The 18,435-nt window shown below is 39.1% G+C and overlaps 1 protein-coding gene across 1 annotated transcript; it reads right to left on the reverse strand.

The window, feature by feature from the left end:
• Positions 1–67: 67 nt before the first annotated feature.
• Positions 68–14,571, reverse strand: LOC121890623 (NACHT, LRR and PYD domains-containing protein 12-like). Its single transcript, XM_042403082.1, has 8 exons — positions 14,449–14,571; positions 10,838–11,023; positions 9,432–9,605; positions 8,588–8,755; positions 4,680–4,856; positions 1,177–1,350; positions 344–514; positions 68–88 (listed from the first exon to the last, which is right to left on the reverse strand). The coding sequence occupies exons 1-8, from the start codon at positions 14,559–14,561 to the stop codon at positions 82–84; spliced, it is 1,170 nt and encodes a 389-aa protein (XP_042259016.1). The 5' UTR covers positions 14,562–14,571; the 3' UTR covers positions 68–81.
• Between the last annotated feature and the right edge of the window lie 3,864 nt (positions 14,572–18,435).

The raw sequence follows: 18,435 nt of genomic DNA on the forward strand, positions 1-18,435 counted from the left end.
CAATTAATCTGAAAATCTATTTTTTTGTCCTAAAGTTTAGAAGATGGAAACTCCAAACAGCTGAACCCAACAGGATGCAGGTTAAAAACTGTCAAATAGAAAAGATAAAAACAGAGTTTCAGAGGTTCAGAGTGAATTATCCAGTGTAGATTTTTCTTGTTATATGAAGGTTTTAAATGTGCAGCTCAACATTGTTCTGACAGTCAATGGACTAAACCACTGAAGAAGAAAATAGATCCTCAGTGTGGATCAGCATAATATCAGCTTTATGTCTGCAGTTTAGTGTCACCACAACTGTCACATCATATTAATCTCAGCACAGAAGTAAAAAATGGTGTCTGACCTCAGATACTCCAGTCTACAGTGTGGACTCTCCAGAAAATCACACAGCTGCTTCATCACGTCACACACGTTGTTGTGAGACAGATCCAGATGTCTCAGATGGGAGGGGTTGGACTTCAGAGCTGAGACCAGAGAAGCAAAGCTGATCTCTGACAACCTGCAGGACCTCAATCTGAATAAAGAATAAATGATGTAGATTAAAATCCATTTATAATCCAATCAGATGTGTTCAGGTTTTAAATGTGTAGTTCAACATTACTATGTCCTCATCAATGAACTTTTCACTAAAATGAGCAGAGTAACTTTGTCATTGTGTTATTGTGGATCATCATGATGTCAGCCTTCTACAGACATCATCCAAATGTCACCACAACATTCAGACACATATTCATGTCAACACTGATTCATAAAAAATACTTTAAACACCTGCATTTAGATCAGTGTGTGTGTTCTGAAGGATCAATATCAATGATCAGACATTATTGTGTAAAAAACATTAAATAATCTAATAAAAGAAATATTTCTCCTTCAGCAAGTAAACTTGATCAATTTAAAACAGATATTAGTTGAGAGGATCTTCTGTATACAGATGTGACTCTTTACCAAAAGTTATAAACATTCATTTATTTTAACAACTAACAGTGGACATTTTCTACAGTTTCTTTAAGAATCAGTCATCTTTTATAACTACAGACTAAACTTTGTACAGTAAAAAAATGAAAATATGGAAAAAAGAAAATGAACTTCATGGATGTAAGTTATGTATGTACATAAATTAGGTTCAGTTGTTAAACATTAAGATCAACAATAGTAACAGACAGTCAGTGAACTGACCTCAGAGTCTCCAGCCTACAGTCTGGACTCTCCAGAAAATCACACAGTAGCTTCACGTCTGATTCCTGAAACTTTCCTCCAGACAGATACAGCTCTCTCAGATGGGAGAGGTTGGACTTCAGAGGCGAGACCAGAGAAGCACAGCTGATCTCTGACAAACTGCAGTCAGTCAATCTGAATAAAGAATAAATGATGTAGATTAAAATCCATTTATAATCCAATCAGATGTGTTCAGGTTTTAAATGTGTAGTTCAACATTACTATGTCCTCATCAATGAGCTTTTCACTAAAATGAGCAGAGTAACTTTGTCATTGTGTTATTGTGGATCATCATGATGTCAGCCAGGCGCCAGACAATTATCAGCAGGGGGGCACAAGGTCGTCACGGGTGGGCACTCCTTTTTACATCCTCATAGATCAGACATTTCTTTCTTTTTTTTGGTAGTTTAACGTAAATGAGTCAGATGAATGGCTTTCTATACATAAAAGAAGAAATAACACAATAAAGTGGAAACTGTTTATATTGATCACATCTGTCTGGATCAAATTGATCACTATCAACAGATGATTATTATAACTGATTTTTAAACATCTTTTCTTTATTTCTCATGCAGAATACCATCTAATTGACATTTGTATATTTATTACATGAATATAAAGTAATGAAACGAGCAGCTTCTCTATTTAATGAATTTTACTGACTGTTTTAAAATACAGTACAGCTGTTTAAACGCTGGTTGTTGTGTCGCTGCTGCATCTCGTTGGCTGGTTTTTGGCAGTTTGTCATGAGCTTCGAGGAAACAACGTTTTTCATTGAGAGAAAATGATTTTCTTTTTCCCGTCATGATTTCAATGTGCAGGCAGCAGCAGCCTCAGGTCACCAGCTGGAAGCAGACGGGTTACCACGAGGCAGTAATGGTGCCGCAGCCGCCAGGAACATATCAAACATGTTTCATGGGAGTAAAAAAAAAAAAATAGAATTACTGTGGTTTTAAATTTTTTCCATATGGATTCATGTATGAAAAGGCCCAAAATGAACACTGTACTTGATTAGTATAAGCAAACTATTTAAACAACATTTGTATAAGAATGATTCAGTCTCAAGCTTTGTGATCCATATAAGCGATTGATCACTGTAACTGTGATCAATACAGGCGGTTTCCACTGTAATAACCAAACCAACACTGCATAACTCTTGAAACAAATTGAACAATGAATATGTTACAGTTCAGAACTTCCTCACAGAAACCACAATCCTAACATGCCACGGCGGGCCAGGATAAATAACACTGGCTTACCTGCGGCTACTATTCCTACACAAGGCCGAGTCTTCTGGGCTTTGAGTTGGAAAGGTTGATTATGTCTTTGTAATCACAAGTGTCAGTTAGTTCTCTTTCAAAAGACAAAAACGTCAAGTTGTTCAGGTGTCCAGTCAACATGGATGATCTGGATCTGTTGTTACCCCGTATTTGGTGACTGAAGGGTCCTTTAGAGTAGGAATGTGCGATTAATCGATTTTGGCTTCCAACGATTATGAAAACAAGATAATGGAGATAAAACGATTATTGTTTATTATTGTCATTTCGCAGTGATGCTCTCGTTTTGTCTTGTGTTCTAAATCCAGCAAACCTCTTTCCTTTACAGCGGTGCGCTTTCGCTCCTCCTTAAACGCCTCCGACAGGCGTTGAGCGTCTCTGTCCACAGACTAACCTGCCTTCACCAGGCTGACTGACAGCTGGGATTTACTGAACCTAAATAGTTTGCATGTCGGCTCCACGGGAAGAAATCAACAGTGTTTGTACTTATTGATTCATTGGTTTTATTTCCTCGCCCACTGTAGCGAGTGAATCTGCCTGTAGTGAAACCGGAGGTAACGTTAGCTGGGAGGCTAGCGGAGGCTAGCTGGCTGTGCTTCCCTCCGGTCATGCTGCGGCTAACGCTCCGCTAGCCTCCCAGCTAGCCCTGGCTCTCCGTCTGGATCCAACCGGAGCACCGAGCCCCGGTTTGTTATTCAGGTTAAAGTGGGAAGAAGCAGCGGGTCTGTCGGGCAGCTGAGTGAAGTGGAGCCTGCGGAGGAAACACCGGGACCGTCAGGATGAAACAGTCCGCAGAGGAGCTGCTGTGTTCGGCTGCAGAGATAGGAAACACCTCGGCTGACAGGATGTACCACTCTGTTTGAAAAAACGTTTTCTTTTTGGTTTATAACAGCTATTGGCAACCAGCGTATGAGGTGCATTACCGCCACCTTCTGCTTCGGACTGTGGACCAAAGATTAAATCCTGCACATTACTCCTGTCTGTCTGATAAAGTCAAAGAAAACTACTGCTCCACCCACTTGGCAGGTTCATGTCTTTTAATGCTGAGCTCCTGAACTCCAGTCTTCATAAGTTCTTCCTTCATATATTGTCTTTCTTGATCATTAGTACAATCTATGATTGCAGGTGTAATAGTCTCCTCAGCCAGGTGGATAAAATGTGCACATATATCGGCATCGGCAAAAATGAGATGGAAAATATTGGATATCGGCAAAAAATCCAATATCGTGCATGCCTAAAACACATATACAGCCGGATATTTCTGTGATTTAAACAGCTGTCTGTGCAGATTACGTTTCACTAAATGCAACAGAAAAAAAAAAAACATGGAGTCTCCGTGAGACACTCAGAGTCAGTGTCGACTGCTACATTTAATAAAATGGAAGCGTTTCTGTTCCATGAGTCAAAATGAAATTGTGTTAAATACTTGTGATTTCAATATTGACCAAAATAATCGTGAGTATGATATTTGCCATAATCGAGCAGCCCTACTTTAGAGCCAACATATGTCTCAACCATCCTGCTGTGACTTCACTTTAAGGCATGGCCTGGTCCCAACATGCTTCATCCTCTGGATGAGTTTTTGATAAAAAGTGGCTCAAACATAACTGCTTAGCCACAGTTTCCAACTTTCATCTAGCTGTTAGCTACATGAAACTGTGTTGTGACAGTGCGTGCGTGATGTAGCCTAACTTCAGTCACGTACAGTAAGACAGGAAGTTTCCATGAATCTGAAGTTTGGGTGGGGCACAACATCCCAATTGGACAGACATTGCCCCCCAGTGCCCCCCTGTCCTGCTGGCTGTGATGTCAGCCTTCTACAGATATCATCCAAATGTCACCACAACATTCAGACACATATTCATGTCAACACTGATTTATAAAAAATACTTTAAACACCTGTATTGATCTCTCTGTGTCCCTGTGTGTGTGTGTGTGTGTGTGTGTGTGTGTGTGTGTTCTAAAACATAAATATCAATGATCAGACATTATTCATTAAACACATTAAATAATATAATAAAGAAATATTTCTCCTTCAGCAAGTAAACTTGATCAATTTAAAACAGATATTAGCTGAGAGGATCTTCTGTATACAGATGTGACTCTTTACCAAAAATTATGAACATTCATTTACTTTAACAACTAACAGTGGACATTTTCTACAGTTTCTACAGTCAGTGAACTGACCTCAGAGTCTCCAGTCTACAGTGTGGACTCTCCTTAAGATCAGACAGCTGTTTCATGTCCGAGTCCTTCAGGTTATTTCCTCTTAGATCAAGATATCTCAGATGGGATGAGGGGTTGGACTTCAGAGCTGAGACCAGAGAAGCACAGCTGATCTCTGACAAACTGCAGCCACTCAATCTGAATAAAGAATAAATGACATCACTTTAGAAAACAAAGTTCATGTTTGAAATCATGCAAAGTTTCATAATCTGTTCAGAGCTGAAGAAGGTTTAGAATGTAGAAGTTTAGAAAATGGAAACTCCAAACAGCTGAACCCAACAGGATGCAGGTTAAAGACTTTCAAATACAAACAGTGAAAAAGAGCTCTCATTAATATTAATGACAACATGCTGCTACTTCAATAAAGACGTAGTGACTTCATCTCTTAAACTCTGCAGCTCCACCAGTGACTCCATCTATACAAACTCATGTTGTGCAGCCAAACACAAGTTAAAAATCCACATGAATATTTCAGATTCTACTCAAGATCCCAACATTTATAATGATATCAAATATGTCCGGATGGATGTTGGGAAAATAGGAGGAAAATGATGTTCAACATATCGACATTATTTACATTTAATGGAATGATGTCGCCATGAAAAAAATCACAGCATCTTGTGTTTAAATATTTCTGTTAATATAAACACTGCACAGCTTCATAATAGTGTTGCAACAAGTAAATACTGGATATTATATTTGTTGCTGTCTGATTGAGGTTTTTGGTTTAAATTTAAAGAACAAAATTTAAAGTGAAGTAGAGCTGGGCAATTAACCGAAAATGTATCAAGACCGACATTAAGACCCTCTCACTGACTTAATCTTTCTCATGTTGGTTAAGTCGGTTAATAATTTCCTCAATGCGTGCGTTCATGAACTGTCCCTTTAAAACAATACTATGTTGTGTTCAGTCATGTGCCTCTGCCCCATCCAACTAACGTTAGTGTGAGTTCACTCAAAGCAAGCTGGCACCATGGATGACACAAGCACTAACACTGAGCCAACAAATAGGCCTCAACCTGAGCAGCTTATAACTAAAAAGAATACCGTGTCTGTGGTTTGGACACATTTCAGCTTCAGTGAAGACGACACAGAGCAAAAATAAGTCAAATGTAAACACTTTGGAAAAACAATTTCAGTGACCAAAGGTAACACCACCAATCTGTTTAATCACTTGGAACACAATCACATTACTGAATATGAAGAGTTCATGGCTCAAATAAAGAGAGAGACTGACAAACGCTAAAGTGCTTCCACAAAGCAGCTGACGCTAACACAAGCATTTACAAATGCCGCACATTATGCAAAGGATTCAAGAAGATGGAAAGAAATAACTGATGCTATTGCATATTACATCATGAAGGATATGGATCCCATAGCTACTGTGGAACAAAGTGGGTTTAAACATTAAAACCCTCGACAAAAGATACGCTGTGCCATCGCAAAAATATTTTTCCCAAACAGCGGTGCCCAACATGTACAAAACATGTCGTGAGAAGGTAGCCGCTGAACTAAAATCTGTTCAGTACTTTGTAGGAACGTCTGATCTCTGGTCAAGTACAAGGATGGAGCCATACTTGAGCCATACGTTGCACTACATTGATAATGAATGGAACCTGTGCAACAGATGCCTGAAGACGGCATATTTTGCAGATGATGACACATCAGAAATGATTGCACAGGGCCTGAGAAATATGCTGTCTGCATGGGACCTCATGGAAGAGAACCTCATGACCATTACGACAGACAACAGCACTAATGTCGTCAAAGCTACACAGCTCAATGGACGGACACGGGAGCAATGTTTTGGACACAGGTTGCACCTGGCAATCGATAGGTAACACATCAGCTGATCAGACACTATGCTACAGTTGAGCTAGAGCTATCTTTTAGTTCACTTTAAATAAATACTGTGACAATAATAATTAACTATTCATATAGCGCTTTTCTTAATGTTACAATGTGCTTCATATTACAATGTTAACTTCACATTACAATGTAAAACAACGCTACATTGAGTCATGATTAAAGTAGAAATAAAAATTACTCTAGAAGTCTGTTATTAATCTATTATTAATTAAGTAGCTTTGAATTAAGAGATTTCTCCTCATCTATTATTTTGCTTAAGTTTTACAGTTTGTAAAGTCTTTAGGTATAAGTCAAACCCTCAATAAAATAATAATTCATCTTTTCATGTGTGCGTATTTCAGAAAATGCAACGGAAGATCAACGTGTGCAGCGGGAAATGAGGGTTTGCAAAAAGATTGTCAGTGCTTTTTCCTATAGTTGGAAAAAGAAGAAGGCGCTTGTGAAGGCACAACAAGAGCTGAACCTGCCACAACACAAGTTGAAAACTGCATGTGCCACCAGATGGGGATCAATGCAAATGATGACTGCAAGGATCTTTGCAAAAGAAAGCCATCACACAGGTCCTCGGTGATGATGAGAAATCAAGGCAACTTGTTCCATCTTGGGCTGACCTGGATGTCTTAGAGGCTGTCAACAAAGCTCTCTCCCCATTGATGGAGTTCACAGATGCCCTGTCAGGAGAAGAGTATGTGACCATTTCATTTGTGAACTCTGTCCTACACATCCTCCATTCATGAGTGCTGGCTGAGGACGAAGATGACATGGAGCTGACTAAAACAATCAAAACCTGCATCCTTGAGTACCTTAAGGAGAAGTTCTCAGAACCCATCACAGAAGAGCTACTGGAAGCATACACTTCTGCACACCATGTCCCCACCATTCAGGAAGAAGTCAGAACAGAGATGATGGAGTCAGCAGCTGCAGTCCACAGGGAAAGTACCCCAGAGAGCACAGAGCCGTCTACGTCTTCATCATAAGCAAAGAAACCAAGGAGGTTATTAGGAAGTTTTTTCAAAGGAAGTGAGGCAACCCTTTCAACTGCACCCACTGTGTCATTTCAGCAAACAGTAGAAGCACAGCTGAGCAGCTACTTGGTGTCTCTCATGCTGGATAGTGAGGAAAATCCACTGGAATGGTGGAGAAAGAATCATGTACACTTTACAACTAAAAGCAAGGTGGTAAAAAAGTACTTTCGCATGCCAGCCACTAGCTCGCCATCTGAGGGGTTTTCAGTTCAGGAGGAAACATTGTCACATGCCTCAGATACAGCCTGTTGATCCACTGGAGGTGTCTTGTCCAAGCTTTTCTCTTGCTCTTAATCAGCAGTGTTGCATTAACATTTTCACACATGGCGTTATTTAAAATAATTTATTTTGTTTGCAAGAGATGCAAGTTATTATTTTCTACTTTTTTTTAGGGAACTTGCTTTTTACTTTAGAACTAAAATTTTCATTTCAAGTGATGTGTGCTTTGATTTCAACTATTTGAAATATTCAATAAATAACCATAAATAGTTTATCTGTGTGTGTTTCAAAAATTAATTAAAAAACACAAAGTTAACATATGTTTCATTGGAAAAAAATATCCCAGTAGTTCAGCATGTTTACAGTACAGACCTTGTCAGCGAACTATGAGGGCAGTGTAAAAAAAAAAAGCATATAAAATAAATAAGTGTTCATTAATCATAATCGAGGTAAAAGTTTGAAATAATCCTGATATCGATTTAGTCATATCGCCCAGCCCTAAAGTGAAGGTGAAATTTAATGTAAAAAGTTTCAGAGGTTCAGAGTGAATTATCCAGTGTAGATTTTTCTTGTTATATGAAGGTTTTAAATGTGCAGCTCAACATTGTTCTGACAGTCAATGGACTAAACCACTGAAGAAGAAAATAGATCCTCAGTGTGGATCAGCATAATATCAGCTTTATGTCTGCAGTTTAGTGTCACCACAACTGTCACATCATATTAATCTCAGCACAGAAGTAAAAAATGGTGTCTTACTCCAGAGACTCCAGTCTACAGTGTGGACTCTCCAGAAAATCACACAGCTGCTTCACGTCACACATGTCGTTTCCTCCCAGATACAGCTCTCTCAGATGGGAGGGGTTGGACTTCAGAGCTGAGACCAGAGAAGCACAACTGGTCTCTGACAACCTGCAGGAACTCAATCTGAATAAAGAATAAATGATGTAGATTAAAATCCATTTATAATCCAATCAGATGTGTTCAGGTTTTAAATGTGTAGTTCAACATTACTATGTCCTCATCAATGAACTTTTCACTAAACTGAGCAGAGTAACTTTGTCATTGTGTTATTGTGGATCATCATGATGTCAGCCTTCTACAGACATCATCCAAATGTCACCACAACATTCAGACACATATTCATGTCAACACTGATTCATAAAAATTACTTTAAACACCTGCATTTAGATCAGTGTGTGTGTGTGAGAGAGATTATTGTGAAGGATCAATATCAATTATCAGACATTATTGTGTAAAAAACATTAAATAATCTAATAAAAGAAATATTTCTCCTTCAGCAAGTAAACTTGATCAATTCAAAACAGATATTAGTTGAGAGGATCTTCTGTATACAGATGTGACTCTTTACCAAAAGTTATAAGCATTCATCTATTTTAACAACTAACAGTGGACATTTTCTACAGTTTCTTTAAGAATCAGTCATCTTTTATAACTACAGACTAAACTTTGTACAGTAAAAAAATGAAAATATGGAAAAAAGAAAATGAACTTCATGGATGTAACTTATGTATGTACATAAATGAGGTTCAGTTGTTAAACATTAAGATCAACAATAGTAACAGACAGTCAGTGAACTGACCTCAGAGTCTCCAGTCTACAGTCTGGACTCTCCAGAAAATCACACAGTAGTTTTAATCCTGAGACTTTCAGGTCGTTTCCTCTTACATCCAGATGTCTTAGATGGGAGGGGTTGGACTTCAGAGCCGAGACCAGAGAAGCACAGCTGGTCTCTGACAACCTGCAGAGCCACAATCTGAATAAAGAATAAATGATGTAGATTAAAATCCATTTATAATCCAATCAGATGTGTTCAGGTTTTAAATGTGTAGTTCAACATTACTATGTCCTGATTCATTAGATTAGATTATTTTTTAGTTTGAACATGTTAAAATAACAAAGTAAAATATATAGGCAGCAAAACAAAAGAAATAAAAATAACAGCAAACTTTAAGTGAGCAACTTAAACAATAACCATTCAATGGAACTTTTCTAGTCCTACCCCTTTTTATAATTTATCAATCAAATCAAAGCCAAAAACATTCAAAACAACACAAGAGAATAAAGATAACTTGCATAGAACCAATAACAACAAACAAAAACAACACAAGTCAAAAAGACACTCTGTACCAAATCATATTATTCCAGACCACCTCTTTGTTCATCCATTCTATATCTGTTCAATATGTTATTTTTAAAGATTTGTTTAAACTTACTTAATGTTCTTCATGTTTTCATTTCTTCATTATGGTTGTTCCATAGATTAACTCCCTTTATTGTGATAATAATAATAATAATAATAATAATAATAATCATAATAATAATAATAATCATAATAATAATATATATTGAGTTGACTTCCATGAGTTCATTCATAAAATGCTGCTGAACTCAGTCAAGTCTGAAATTAGAGGTTCAATATGAAATCAGACATGTTGAACTAAACCTGTTCATTATTTATTACATGACCTCCTTCTTCCTGTATTTGGTAGTTTAGTAGGTTTGTGTAATTAAAACATGTTACTGGTGGCAGTAATGATTCCTCCTGTCCATACTGACTGTGAAGTGGTCTCTTCCTAACACAGCTACACTGTAGGAAATGAGTTCATAAGTTCTGCTGAAGCTGATATGAGGCTTTGACAGTTTGGTAGACTCCCACTTGATTTGTCTGACTCAAAGTTACAGACTATTTAGTTCAAAATTCCCTCTTTGAGTTATGATCCCTCCACTGCAGCTCAGCAAGGAAACACTGAAGAAACACAAAAATACTTACTTGATATGTGTAACTCAGACTGCTGAAGACTCATATTAGTTTAAACTTTGGAAATCATTTTTACACAGAATAAGACTGTGGATTTTAAATTTAAATTCTACAGATTTGTGCTCAGGGAAATACCAAAAATGTATTAACCAAACATGTGAACTTCAGTGAAGGATTTGAATTGAATATATAGAAAAAACTGCCAAAGCTACAGCCAGTGAACTGACCTCAGAGTCTCCAGTCTACAGTTTGGACTCTCCAGTCCAGCAGATAGAAGCTCAAATCTTGAACCAGTCAGACCATCCTTCAGGAGGTTTCCACTCAGGTCAAGCTCTCTCAGATGGGAGGGGTTGGACTTCAGAGCTGAGGCCACAACTTCACAGTGAGTCTCTGAGAGTCGACAACCAGAAAGTCTGTAATGACACATATATTACAACATATGTTATCATGAAAGACGACACTTTATATTTACTTCCTGCATTTGATGACAAAACAGTTTGACATTCCCTATTTTGATTAACATTTGCTCTTCACATCAGTGATTCAGCTCATCTTTTTTAAAAAAAAAATTTTTCTGAGGCATTTTATTCCTTTAATGTAAAGCGACAGGAAACAAGAGGAGAGAGAGAGAGACAGGGAATGACATGCAACAAAGGTCAGTCACCTGAATCAAACCACTGATATTGTGGTTATATGACATGTATCTTAACCAGTAGGCTACCAGAGCACTCCTAGTTCAGCTAATCGTATCTCACTGTGCTTGGATGAAACAATAATTCTCATCACTCTCTCTCATACCTGCAGACTTTTAATCTTTGTTTTGCTTTAATCTTGCAGATGAAGGGAGAGAAAATGGAGTTACATTGAGGCTTCCATAATGTGCTCAGTCTGTCTGTGTGATCTGATCCCATGTCTGTCTCCACAAAGTCAGCATGAGGCATCTTGATAAGAAAAACATTTTTACTGTCCACTATTTTTAATTTTTAATTTGACTGCAGGATATTTTTACTCAGTTCAACTCAGTGAACAGTTACAGTTGAGAAAGATCATCTCTCTTTGCTACCTGCTGCTGTCAGGTTCACATCCATCAGCGGAAAAATTTATTGTTGACAAACACAAATGAAACAAATGGCTTGACAATATCAGACCTGTACATATCAAATATTAATGTAATTCAATATTTAGATGTGCAGGACAGATGACTGCATGATGTTTAGTTGTCAACATTCTTTTCTGAGAATCTGAAAAACTGATTCAGCACAAAAACACAATTAACAAACCAATAAGGTTGAATTATTTTCATCATGATGTCATCAGAAAGATGTTATCAGGGTATCAGCATTAAAATATAACATTGACCTTTAATGTGTATAAGATCTCTTTAAACAGTCTGAATTCTATCATTCTGCTCTTATATCTTCATCAGACCTCTGTGCATTTCCTGCTACTACTCTTCTCTACACCAACAAGAGAGAAAACACCTGAGAGTTTCTTTCTGTGAGCAACAGAATATAAGAAAGACTTAAAAACAAGACTGTGTAACATGACTTCCCTCTTTAAAAGAAAAAGTTGAATTCATGAGAAATAAAAGGCACCATTGCTCGGTTCAACACACTCAGGGGTTTTGTCTCGTATGACCAGTAGTTTACGGAGGCTAATGTTGGTTAATGTTAGCAAACTTTACATATTGTTGTATAACTGACATTATACAACAGGTAGTTCTGACCAAGCAATCTGATTGGTCAACTAGACATTTAGAACGTGCTCAAATCAGCATGACAGCACACTGAAGCTGAAATTATAGTTTCTGCGTCCGTGAGGGTCCGCGTGACGTAAATTTCATCAACTTGCTCAAATGAATAATGCCTCATCACTCTTATCATATTGCTGGCCAAGTTTTATATACATTAATGTAAGGTGTTAAAAGTTAAACCCTCTTTTTGTTCATTTAAAGAAGAAACAGAATCCTACATTAAAACATTGTCTACCTCATGCAATAGAAAAGCTGTGAAGATTATAAATTTGTGCTCCAAATTTAATAAACTAATATAATTGTAATGTGTACATTTATTTTTTATATCTTTATTTATTATTTATTCATTTTCATTTCATATTTATCTGTAATCCCTGGCGTTGTATATTTGTTTGTTCTATATTTCTGTTATATTACTCCATTTATATTATCTGTATGTGATATTGAAGTTGAATTAATAAAAATATCACTCCGCCGTTCATTAGAACTGTAGACCGTTTATGTGCTGTGTTGCTTTGCTAGTGTCTTTGGGTTATTTTGTTTTGTGGGGATCTGCGGTGAAAACCCGGAGCGGAGTTTTGAGTTTTCCTCCTTTTATGTTTGTGAAACTGGATTGAACTGAACTGATTAGGGGTTGTGGGGAAAACAAAACGGACCCTTTACCGAGTGGATTGAACTCTGAGACTGTGGGACGAGTTACACACACACACACACACACACACACACACACACACACACACACACACACACACACACACACACACACACACACACACACACACACACACACACACACACACACACTGAAAAACCCGAACCCTTCTCCACTCGTTATCGTTAACCGGCTCCCCCATAAACAGTAAAACTGAATCATTTTCCCTTCAGTTGAGTTTATCTCAGCTTCCACTCCGGCATCCTCCATCAGCTGTGCCGGTGAGTCGGTGACACGGAGCTACTAGCTTAAAAATGTCTGTGAAGTTTGCGGACGTAGCAGCTAAATCTGTCCATGGATTTTTTTTCAGCTGATATCTTAGTTACAACAGGATTGAGCTAGCAAAGCAGTTTTGTGTTTATAAATGTCGTATTTATTCAGTTTGGGAAATGTCGCGATCTCTAGAAAGCATTAGCTCAAGTTGGCTGGCTGACTCAACAGGGACTAGAAATCGTCTCTGTTGCTTGGTCGTTACTAAGGGTCAGTCTACTTGCTGGAGTAGTAAACTAGGTTTCATTACATAGCAGTCTAGTGACGTGAGTGATTGTTTTCCAGGTATTAGTCATATCCCTATGTATTTCCATAGAAACGGATATAACACAAGAAAAAAGTTTTTTTATTTTTAGAGCGAACTGCCTCACAATATAAATACATTTTGTTTACATCTTTTATTTTGTTGGTAAATGTTGTATAATCGCAATATTACCCTCGAGGGTGTGATTTACCGTCATTGTTGACACGACAGTGATGCGGTAAGCATCACGTGTAATATCACTTAATTACTGAATCAGTTTGGTGATTTGCTGATCCCTCGTGCTCACTATGAAATGACTCAGAAACCATTAAGAAAAAAAATGATAATGAAAGCAAATCTCTGTGACTTCAGAAATCACCTTTGGAAAATGATACAGATCTTATTTTAAACTCTTAATCATAGCAGTAAAAACAGTGTCTGTCTGATTATATATTATTTGCAGAAGCTTCTCATGTAATAATAACTTCACTACATTCACTGATAACTGTAAAATACTGATATATGTTCTGTAATAAAACCTCAACCACAACCTCTAAAGTCCTTCATTTGTTTTACCAGGTTTGAATGACGCCTCCGTCACCCAAAGGAAGATAAATAGAAGAAAAGACTGTAAAATCCAATAATTACTAGAAATAAATAGATTAACTGAATGACTTTGAACTGACTGAATTTGAAACAGCTCAAGAACATCTGAGATTAAATATAACTGACATATTATTTCAGCTATGAACAAGTAGAGCACTATTTTAACAATAATAAGAATTTTATATTATTTATATTTGAAGAACTAAACTACTAATCTGCACTGATTTATAATGTTAATCACATCTGGACTTACAGAGCCTTTCTGCAGTTCCTCACAGCTGGGATCAGTCTCTGTCGTCCATCATCTGATGTGTTGTACTTCTGCAGGTCCAACTCATCCAGAACCTCCTCTGACATCTGCAGCATGTAGGCCAGAGCTGAGCAGTGGATCTCAGAGAGTTTCTTCTCTGATCTGTTCTCTGACTTCAGGAACTCTTGGATCTCCTGATGTACTGAGCGGTCGTTCATCTCCATCAGACAGTGGAAGATGTTGATGCTTCTGTCAGGAGAGGTATTGGACGTGTTCATCTTCTTCAGGTTGTTGATGACTCTCTGGATGGTTTCTGGACTGTTCTCTGTCTGACCCAGCAGGCCTCCTAAGAGACTCTGGTTGGTCTCCAGAGAGAGGCCATGAAGGAAGCGAGCAAACAGATCCAGGTGGCCATTTTCACTTTCGAGAGATTTATACATGGCTCTCTTCAGGAAGTCATCCAGGGATGGGTCATTGTTTCTGAAGTAAGCTGAAATCCTCTTGAGGAAAGACTTTGGTTTTGATTCTGTGTGTTTGTAGTCTTTTCCCAGGAAGTCCTTCAGTACCTCTGTGTTGCTGTTGGTGTAACAGTGGTACATGTAGACTGCAGCCAGAAACTCCTGAACACTCAGATGAACAAAGCAGTAAACTGTTTCCTTGAAGATCACATTCTCTCTTCTGAAGATCTTCTTCTGACAAAATCCTGATAACACCGAGGCCTCTGTGACATCAAGACCACACTGCTCCAGATCTTTTCGGTAGAACATGATGTTTCCTTTCTGCAGTTGTTCAAACGCCAGCCTCCCCAGCTTCAGAAGAAGTTCCCTGTCAGCCTCCGTCAGCTCCTGTGGACTCGTCTCATGTCCTTCATCATACTTGTGCTTCTTCCTCTTTGTCTGAACCAGCAGGAGGTGTGAGTACATGTCAGTCAGGGTCTTGGGCAGCTCTCTGCTCTGGTCTGTAGTCAACATCTGCTCCAGAACTGTAGCAATGATCCAGCAGAAGACTGGGATGTAACACATGATGTGGAGGCTCCTGGATGTCTTGATGTGTGTGATGATTCTGCTGGACAGCTCTTCATCTTCATCACTGAATCTCGTCCTGAAGTACTCCTCCTTCTGGTCGTCAGTGAAGCCTCGTACTTCTGTTACCCTGTTAACCCATGTCAGAGGGATCTGATTGGCTGCTGCAGGTCGGGAAGTTATCCAGACGAGAGCCGAGGGAAGCAGATTCCCCTTGATGAGGTTTGTAAACAGCACGTTGACTGATGACTGCTGTGTGACATCAGACACGACCTTCCTGTTGTTGAAATCCAGTGAAAGTCTGCTTTCATCCAGGCCGTCAAAGATGAACAAAACTTTACAGTCTTTAGAGTCGAGCTTCTCTGCTGTGACCTTCTTTAATGTTGGATGGAACTTATGGATCAACATGAGGAGACTGTACTGCTCATCTTTGATCAAGTTCAGCTCCCTGAATGAAAGCAGAATCACCAGACTGACATCTTGGTTTTTCGAGCCCTCTGCCCAGTCCAGAGTGAACTTCTGCACTGAGAAGGTTTTTCCAACACCAGCGACGCCGTTCGTCATAACGACTCTGATGTATTTCTGTTTGTCAGGTAAGGGTTTAAAGATGTCGTGACACTTGATTGGAGTGTCATGGCGGGTCTTCATCTTGGAAGCTGTCTCAAGCTGCCTCACCTCATGTTGGGTATTAACGTCTTCACTCCGTCCCTCTGTGATGTAGAGCTCAGTGTAGATATCATTGAGGAGGGTTCTTTCATCTTCATCAATTCCTTCAGTCACTTCTTGACATCTCAACTTCAGACTGTTCTTATATTCTGAAACATCCTGCAGACCAGTTTCTGCTGAAAGAGAAGAAAAATATAGATTTGAACATCTATCAGTGTGTTTACATGCACTTACATAACCAGGTTACTCAGAGAAACCAGGTTATGTGGGTAATCTGGGAACATGTTAACATGCACAGTAGAAACCTGGTTACTGTAAATCTGTGTGTACAAGCAGCCAATCAGTGATCAGATTTCTCCTCTACACTGACCTTATTCTCAAAGCATGACTTTCTTATTTTATCAGTATTAGTGATAGAAGACGTTTGTTAGTCCTGACTTTTTCGTCTGTTTTGCTTTGTGTGTCTGAGTCAGAACTTTTCCTCACAACATGAATGAGTCTGAATTCAACAAACAGTGAAATGTTAAACGGTGGAAACCAACTTATTTAGACTTCTAGAGGACACTTTGTGTTAGTTGAAGTTTTAGTTGGACTTTAAATACAAGAATAAATCACTGTGTAATGATCTCTCCTTTCATTCAGCTGCTCCACTTTCCCATCTACAGCATTGTATTTTATTACATGTTATGTATTTACAGTGGCGTGTTCTATGTAAAACATTGGTGGGGCACCAACTACTTCAATAAATAGGCTGCATAGCAGGAAAACTACAGTACTTGCTCTTAATACTGATGTGTTTGTTAAAGACACGGATCCAAAAAACACTTTTAACAACAAAGTGGCTTCTAGCAGGTCTGTACACACATACAGAGAGAGAGAGAGAGAGAGAGAGAGAGAGAGAGAGAGAGAGAGAGAGAGAGAGAGAGAGAGAGAGAGAGAGAGGGAGAGAGAGTGAATGAGTGAGAGAGAGAGAGAGAGAGAGAGAGAGAGAGTGTGAATGAGTGAGAGAGAGAGTGTGAGAGAGAGAGAGAGAGAGAGTGAATGAGTGAGAGAGAGAGAGAGAGTGAATGAGTGAGAGAGAGAGAGAGAGTGAGAGAGAGAGTGTGTGAATGAGTGAGAGAGAGAGAGTGAGAGAGAGAGAGAGAGAGAGTGAATGAGTGAGAGAGAGAGAGAGAGTGAATGAGTGAGAGAGAGAGAGTGAGAGAGAGAGAGTGAATGAGAGAGAGAGAGAGAGAGAGTGAATGAGTGAGAGTGAGAGAGAGAGTGTGAATGAGTGAGAGAGAGAGAGTGAGAGTGTGTGTGTGAATGAGTGAGAGAGAGAGTGTGTGTGAATGAGTGAGAGAGAGAGAGAGTGAATGAGTGAGAGAGAGAGAGAGAGACTGTGTGTGAATGAGTGAGTGAGAGAGAGTGTGTGTGAATGAGTGAGTGAGAGAGAGTGAGAGAGTGAGAGAGAGAGTGAGAGAGAGTGAAAGAGAGAGAGAGAGAGTGAGAGAGAGAGTGAGACTGTGTGAATGAGTGAATGAGTGAGTGAGAGAGAGTGAGAGAGAGTGTGTGTGTGAATGAGTGAGTGAGAGAGTGAGAGAGAGAGTGAATGAGTGAGAGAGAGAGAGAGAGAGAGAGTGAATGAGTGAGAGAGAGAGAGAGTGAATGAGTGAGAGAGAGAGTGAGAGAGAGAGTGTGTGTGTGAATGAGTGAGAGAGAGAGACTGTGTGAATGAGTGAATGAGTGAGTGAGAGAGAGTGAGAGAGAGAGTGTGTGTGTGAATGAGTGAGTGAGAGAGTGAGAGAGAGAGTGAGAGAGAGAGTGAATGAGTGAGAGAGAGAGAGAGAGAGAGAGTGAATGAGTGAGAGAGAGAGAGAGAGTGAATGAGTGAGAGACAGAGAGAGAGTGTGAATGAGTGAGAGAGAGTGAATGAGTGAGTGAGAGAGAGAGAGAGTGAGAGAGACAGAGAGAGAGAGTGAATGAGTGAGAGACAGAGAGAGAGTGTGAATGAGTGAGAGAGAGTGAATGAGTGAGTGAGAGAGAGAGAGAGAGTGAGAGAGACAGAGAGAGAGAGTGAATGAGTGAAAGAGAGAGAGAGTGAGAGAGTGTGAATGAGTGAGAGACAGAGAGAGAGAGTGTGAATGAGAGAGAGAGAGAGAGTGTGAATGAATGAGAGAGAGTGAATGAGTGAGAGAGAGTGTGAATGAGTGAGAGACAGAGAGAGAGAGTGTGAATGAGAGAGTGAGAGAGAGTGAATGAGTGAGAGAGAGTGAATGAGTGAGAGAGAGTGTGAATGAGTGAGAGAGAGAGAGAGAGTGTG

The sequence above is a fragment of the Thunnus maccoyii genome, chromosome 23 (genome assembly GCF_910596095.1).
Source record: "Thunnus maccoyii chromosome 23, fThuMac1.1, whole genome shotgun sequence".
In the NCBI taxonomy this organism is placed as follows: domain Eukaryota; kingdom Metazoa; phylum Chordata; class Actinopteri; order Scombriformes; family Scombridae; genus Thunnus; species Thunnus maccoyii.